Genomic DNA, 8,027 nt, shown 5'->3' on the forward strand with positions numbered 1-8,027 from the left:
TATTTGTAACATATAATGCTATAATCTTATATAATAAATATAATGAATTAACAAGTATTTAAAAAAAGTAACCAACGTATTAATAATCAATTTTTACAATTGCTCCATCTTTTCTACACAAATTATTAAATGGCAATTAAATCAACATCTCAACTTACATAACCTTCTCTCTCCTTATCTATATAAAAAGGAAAGGATTTTTTCTTTTCTTTTTTTTAAAAATAAAATAAATTAAAATAAGATATTTTAGAAGTGTCTCAACCTTATACACGTATCATTATTTAGCTAGTTTATAAATTTTTTTAACACCAAACAATAAAAACATACGGTTAACATTACATTATAATAATATTGTAATATTTAAACTAAAAACATACCCTAAACTCTATATAAAGAGCCAATTCAAAGCAATGTCACATTCTTCTAATTTAACTCGTGAACTTACATTGGAAAATAAAAATGAATGTGAGTAATTTCGCATTTTCCATAGCCATGGCTGTTCTGTGTCTATCTAGCATAGTGGTCACAGAAGCAGAATTCCAATTCCCCAAAGAAATAGCCTCAAAGCTTAGTCGTGACCCTCAAATCCTTTCACTGGCATCAACAGATTATGGCCAAATAGTTCAGAAAACCCCATTAGAAGTTTTTGAGCCATCTTCGGTTAGTGATATCTCAGCTTTGATCAATTTCTCAAACTCTCTTCCCACCCCATTCACCATAGCCCCCAGAGGCAAAGCTCACTCGATTCTTGGCCAAGCCCTAACAGGAAATGGGGTGGTGTTGAACATGACTAACCTCAATGGGTCACTGATTTTTGTTTCAAAATGTGATGGAGAGAATCCATTGAATTGCTATGCTGATGTTGGTGGTGAAGTGGTGTGGATTGATGTGTTGCATGCAACCCTTGAACGTGGACTCACACCTCTCTCTTGGACTGATTATCTGTATTTGACTGTTGGTGGAACTCTGTCTAATGCTGGAATCAGTGGCCAAGCCTTTCGATTTGGTCCCCAGATCTCCAATGTTCTTGAGTTGGATGTTGTCACAGGTATGACTTTCTCAAATCTCACCTTCTTATCAAGTTTAATGCCATGAAAGTCTTGAAAAGTTAGGTAAATTTTGGGAAAATCAGAACAATTTTTTTTTATATGTTTATTGATTTCATAAGTGTTCATTTTTATCTACATTAAAGAATAAGAATTAGTTCTATTTTTTCAGCAAACTGTTTATGAGATTTCAATGTTTTCCTTCCATTATCACGTTTATTCATAAGGAAAATAATAGTTTGACAACTGTTAGTAGGGCAAAGCAGAGCGGGCTGCGCGGGGTGGACTCACCTTTTCAACCCGCATTAGCCTGCCTTGCATAACCCGCAACCCGCACGAGTCAACAGTGGGGCGGGGCAGGCTGGCCCGCAAACCAAAAACAAAAAAAAAAAATTGACTTTGGCAGCAGTGGAGTAAATGTTTTGTTTTTCTTCCTTTTTCATTTTAGGGTAAAAAATTATAAGGGTAATTAGAGTTATAATTTCCTTAAGACTCCTTTTTGGTCTAGTTTTGGGTATAAAAATACATATATGATATTTTTCATGTAATTTGGAATAAATAATAGTGGATATGTTAGACAGTGGGTAAGTCAAGAATATTGGAAGGTTAATACTTGGATTATGTAACATTCAATTAATATTTATTGTTGTATTAATCCTAATGTCTTTGTTTTTTATGACAATTTTTCAAGAGAAAAAGTAAAAAAATAATCATTGCATTTCTAAAAAAAAAAATTGAATGCAGGCCAACCCTTGTGCGGGGCGAGACGGAAAGTCTAGCCCGCACTCACTTTTGGGGGCGGGCTGACCTACTTTGCCATCCCTAACTGTTAGAGTATACAACCCTTGATGTGATAGATTTAGAAATAAATATATATGATAAAAGATAAATTTAAAATTAAATAATATAAAAAATATAAAAAAATATTAAAATAATAATATTAGTAGTGGTATAAAAAATATGGGTTGGATTCAATGATACACTTCAACTTTATTAATTTTTTTATTAAGATAGTTTATGAGTATTTTGAATCCATGACACACTCACATCAGGACAAAAAAATCATTAAAACAAAGTTAAATCCCATTAAATTTCAATGAATGATATTGAGAGTCTTAGAAGGATTAGGTCAATAATAGTTTGAACTCATTCTTTATGTTCTGTTCGAATCCGAGTCAATATTCCTAGGATAGAAAAACAGGGAAATGAACATTAAGTATGTTTGTTTCCGTTCAAACGTAAAAATTAAAAAACATCGATTTATGAAAGAAGAAGAAGAAAAACAATACCCCACATGTGAAGAATAGTAAAAAAAATTGAAGAAACTTACATAATACATATTGAAAAATCGAAATTACCTTTCATATAGAAAAGATAATTTTATTTTTATTATAGATATATACAAAAAATATTTTCATAAAATTATTATTATTATTATTATTATCGTTTATAATTTTATTATTATTATTTTTATTTTAAAAAATTATTTTAGTTACTATTATTATTTATAATTTTATTATTTTTATATTATTACTATTTTAAATTTTAAACATATTATTATTATTTTATAGTTTTTGCATTTATATTACTAATTTATTTTCTTTCATTATTATTATTTTATAAATACAGTTATATTATTCTTATAAAAATATATTTATTATATTATTTTATATAATATTATAATAATCCGTTATATTATATATAATTGATTTTATAACATAATCTATTACATTTAATATATAATTGTTTATATCACAAATTTTATAACATAATCAATCACATTTATGCATAATTGATTACAATTATGTATAATCTATTATCTAATAAAATTTGTAACATAATTGATTACGAATTCACATTGATGATTATTTTTTTCCTTTAACCAAAAATAACTTAAAAAAATACACATGTTAGTCTATTCAACCATTCACATGACTTAATGTGAATGAATAACAAAAATCAAAACACATAATTTTTTTATTGGAAAGAAAAATAAATAAAAAATCATTTTGAACCAAAAACAATATTAATGAAACCAAAACTAAATTTTTTTATAAATGTTAGTCTAATTCATTCACTTATATGTGTCAGTGGAGAACTCATCATCTAACATACGTCACTAAACATACCTAAGCAAACATTTTTTGTCAAAAACTTGAAAATAATAAGTAAAATAAACAAATTATAAAGAGGTAAGTTATTTAATGACTTATATATATATATATAATTCATCTATTTTATTTATAGATTATTAATAATTCCTTCATTATTTTTCAAAATCCAATGGATCTTTACACGAACATGAATCAAATGTTATTTAATAAATTTTTCATAATTAAATATTTCTTATTCTTTTATTTGTCCAAAATACATTTTTAAATTTTGTTAAAAATATAAATTTATTATTAAAATCTATTTTCTTATATATATATATATATATTTCCATACAAATTTAATTTATTGATTAAATTGGACATATATTAAATCAATTAGAATAAGTTCAATTTTTTGAATTATTTTTTTAATAAATAAAAAAATATATTTTTTATCCCATTTTGAAAAATAAAATCCATCGATCCAAGTTTGTCACTTGTATGCTTAAGTGTATAGAATAAAATATAAATTGTGTTTAAACATAATAAAAACTAACAACTAGGCCAAATTAAAAACATGAAAGAAACATTTATATGTAATTGTCGCGGGATTTCCCCGTATATACCAATATTCTTCATGACTAAAAAAATCAAAGGAAGTATGCAATCATATAATACCAAGATTTCACGTGTAACTACCTTGTCGACCAATCTCTTCTAGTCAAGTCAATATAAGTTAATTAACATGCCTACATGCACATTACATATATTATAATATGTTCATGCATCTCTAAACAATTCAAAATCTCATTTTTCAAAGTCAACAATTATTCAAAGCACCATTTCCACATATTATCTTTCCATTTTCCCATTTTCAATCATGCTATCTTTCTACCCTCACTCATAAGAAGTCCCTTTAGGTACTCCTAATTTATTTTCCCATTTTATCAAACATCTTAAAAAACGATAAAAGAAAAAGAGGAATAGTAGCAATTACCTATTTGACTAAACATAGGTTATTGTTTTGTTGGGTATTACTTGATATTGTCACAAGACTAGTTTGTTGATGTTGACACTTAGATATTTGGAGTTTTTCAATATATTGGCAAAGATCTTGTCTAGTTGTTGAATTTTGTCATGTATTGAGGATGTGTTTTCTTTTTGTGGATTGATATAATTGTATTTGTTGAGCTTATGTATCTTGATCTAGTATGTTATTATGGTTAATGTGTTGTAATGTTTGTTGAATCCTTAACTGGTTGGGTGTTATTTAAATTTTTTTATAAGGATTATGACACCTCTGAAGTACCTCATTTTATTTTATTTATTTATTGCGGATAAAAAAAAAACACTTGAGATTGCCTTGTTTTCTAAATAAGACATGTAATTCTGTTAGGATGCATAGTTTTCTTTCCGCTTATTTGCTTAGGTGCTACCCAATAAGCCTTTTGAAATGAGGTATCGAAATTTTTAAACTTATTTCTATATAAGAGTTGGAACATTCTTAAATGTTGAGTTTAATTTAATTCATTCACTACTTATAAAAAAAACTCTTGGTTTTCATCATTACATACTAATTCCTTTTAAATTTACTTAATGGTTGAATATTTTTAATACATATGTTTGTTTCTTGTGCATGCTTGTCTTCCACATATAAACACTAAGACAAACTACATATGTGGTTTTTTTATACAGGGAAAGGAGACCTTGTGAGTTGCTCTAGGGAGAAGGAGTCAGAGTTATTTTATGGTGTTCTTGGAGGATTAGGTCAATTTGGTGTAATAACAAGAGCAAGAATACTTCTAGGACCTGCACCTACTAGGGCAAGTATCATTTTCTCCCCTTTGTGCATATTTATTTTTTTTCTGTGCAAAACCTATATCAATAATTTGATGTAAAAATAATTAAAGCATACATACAATAAATCATTTAATTGAAACATGCATATGTTTGTATTTTATAGAGACATGTAATAGATCATATTTCTTCAGCTTTTATACTTTTAAAAGTTTACCAAAAACTAATGGATGCACAAACTAACTAACCTCAAAATTATTTACTTTTAACGAGGTAGTTTTCTGTCAAAAATTTGCAGGTGAAATGGCTACATCTACTTTACAACAACTTCACTGCATTTTCGAGCGACCAAGAACATTTAATCTCTTTTACTGCAGCAGATTATGTAGAAGGCATGCTTCTGCTGAATCAGCCACCCTTGGATCTTTCCTTTTATCCAGATTCTGATCATCAAAGGATAACTTCATTAGTAACTCAAAATGGCATAATCTACATCATAGAACTTGTCAAATACTATGACAACAACTCTAATGCATTCGTGGAGAAGGTAGTCAAACAAATGTTGCAAATTTGTCATCTTCTCAGAAACTTCTTTCACAAATCCAAAGATATCATTACATGTGTGGAACAAACTCATTATGTGTATTTCTTGTTTCTTAAATAGGATGTGGCAGATTTGGTAAAAGGGCTAAACTTCGTACCAACATTTATCTTCGAAAAAGATGCATCGTACGAGGATTTTCTGAATAGAGTTCTTGCAGAAGAGTTATTTCTAAGGTCAAAAGGACTTTGGGAAGTTCCTCATCCTTGGTTGAACATCTGGATTCCAAGATCTCGAATCTCAGATTTTAACGAAGGTGTCTTCAAGAACATTATTCTTGCGCAAAACCTTTCTAGCGGAATTGCTTTAATATACCCAATGAACCGAAACAAGTAAGTTTACGAGTAGAAATTAGATGTGAATTGTGAATTTATTTACAAATATGTCAATAGGTTTAGAAGTATCTCAGAGGGTTAAATTGAAGAAAATGCATTCTTATTACTTTACATTGACTAGTGGCATGATCAAACCATAAAATGCAAACCTCAATTTACTTGCTAACATAGTATTAATGTCATTTTATGGATGTTCCTTGGATGGTATTTATGTGAGTGGTTGGTTTTTGAGGTGATTTTTTTTGGGTTTTTTTTTCAATGTTTTCCATTCGTTTGATGTTTGTTTTGAACTTTCTGGTTTTGGAGGCTTCTCCTGAAATTCTGGATCTTTTGTTAGGTGTTAATTTATTTATGGGTTTAGGTTATTTGGATGTGTCATGTATGTCTCTTGTGGTATGTATAAAGGTTGAATCACTCCTGATGTGGAGATATCACATTAATTAGAAATTAGAGTTTTTATTGTATATAAATGGGTGCAAACCTTGCCTTATTAACCGATTTTATGAGGTTTAATTAGACTTAAAAGTTCATTTTATAGTATGGTATCAAAGGATGCAAACCTCACCTTATAAGTCGGTTTTATGAGGTTGAGTTAAATTTAAAGTTCACTTCATAATTCCTGGACGGATCCCTATTTATTTATTCTTTCTTGTTGATAAATTAGTCCGAAATTATTTTACCAAACTTTATATTTAGTAAAAAAGCACTTACTAAGATACATTAATAATTTACAGGTGGGATGATAAGATGTCACCAGTTACACCAGAGGAAGATGTTTTCTACGCTGTAAGTCTTTTGCGTGCTACAAGTTCAAGAGATATGGTGAAGAAATTGCAGGATCAAAACCAACAAATATTACAGTTCTGTAAGGATGCTGGTATTCAGATCACGGAATATCTAACTGGGAACAAAACACAACAGCAATGGATGGAACACTTTGGCTCCAAATGGGAACTTTTTGCTGATAGAAAAGATCAATTTGATCCCAAAAGAATATTGTCACCTGGACAAGGAATTTTCCAATCCAACCCATATAAAAAAATTGTTTAAGATAGCTATCAAAATACAACATATCATGTCACCTATTTTACCCTGTAAAATACTTAATTTAGTGATTCAAGTTTCATATTTTACAAAATGATTAGGCCTGGAGTATTAGCATTTTTTTTATGAATAATGTACTACTGGGTTTTACTTTACGAGTGAAACTCTCCTTTGGAACTTTATGAAATTAGTTTTAATATATATAAACCTATTTAAATGTGTTTCGTTATTAATTTTTATGAACAGTTCTACGGAAAAAGGAAATTAAGAAAATGGTCTTGGATGTTTAGAAAAGTGTTTGAAGGAAGGCAAGTGTAATATTTTTAATTTCTTTTATTTTGCAATGAAAAGAAATAAAATTTTCTTTTTCATCAAGAGAATATTTAGGTAGGACAAGATATTGACTTTAGTGCTACATATTTCATTTACTGTCCAAAATTAGGATTATGTAATTTTTAAAAATTATACATTTATGTAGTTTAAATATATATATATATATATGTGTGTGTGTGTTTTTTTTGAATTGTTTTTATTTTGAAATTGTAAAACTATTCCCACTTAAATACACACCTTTTTTTTTAATGTTGTAATTTTTTTCTCCTAAAAAAACTAATTATGATTACCGATTTTATAACAAATGTTCAATTTCAATTTATTTCTTTATTTTTCAACAAGTAATTAATTATAATTATTTTTATAATAATTCTCCAAATTTCAATTTATTTATAACATATAATTATATAAATTAATTAAAATTTATTTTAAAAAAACAACTCATGTTACAACTGATTGCATTTTTTTCCTTCTTATCTTTTTCTTGAATATAATTTAAATTTTAAAATTATTGTAATCTTAAATATAATTTAAATTTTAAAATTTTAAGAAATAAATATTTTAAAACTGATTTAATATAGAAATCTTAAAAATAATATATATTTGTTTTTAGGCATTTGTTACAAAAAATAAGAAATCTTAAAAATAATATATATATATATATATATATATATATTTAATCTTAAAAATAATATATATCTTTATATTATATTCAGCCTTATTTTTCGGATATTTGAATTTATTAGAAAATATAAGTTATTTTTTTTTCTCCTCAGAT

General features: G+C 27.3%; 1 protein-coding gene across 1 annotated transcript; it reads left to right on the forward strand.

Moving 5' to 3' along the window:
* Positions 1 to 415: 415 nt before the first annotated feature.
* LOC137823003 (cytokinin dehydrogenase 2-like) lies at positions 416 to 7,145 on the forward strand. The gene is made up of 5 exons (XM_068628072.1): positions 416 to 1,048; positions 4,835 to 4,962; positions 5,235 to 5,483; positions 5,601 to 5,869; positions 6,607 to 7,145. The coding sequence occupies exons 1-5, from the start codon at positions 460 to 462 to the stop codon at positions 6,920 to 6,922; spliced, it is 1,551 nt and encodes a 516-aa protein (XP_068484173.1). The 5' UTR covers positions 416 to 459; the 3' UTR covers positions 6,923 to 7,145.
* Positions 7,146 to 8,027: the final 882 nt, after the last annotated feature.

This window comes from Phaseolus vulgaris, chromosome 9, assembly GCF_000499845.2.
Source record: "Phaseolus vulgaris cultivar G19833 chromosome 9, P. vulgaris v2.0, whole genome shotgun sequence".
Taxonomy (NCBI): domain Eukaryota; kingdom Viridiplantae; phylum Streptophyta; class Magnoliopsida; order Fabales; family Fabaceae; genus Phaseolus; species Phaseolus vulgaris.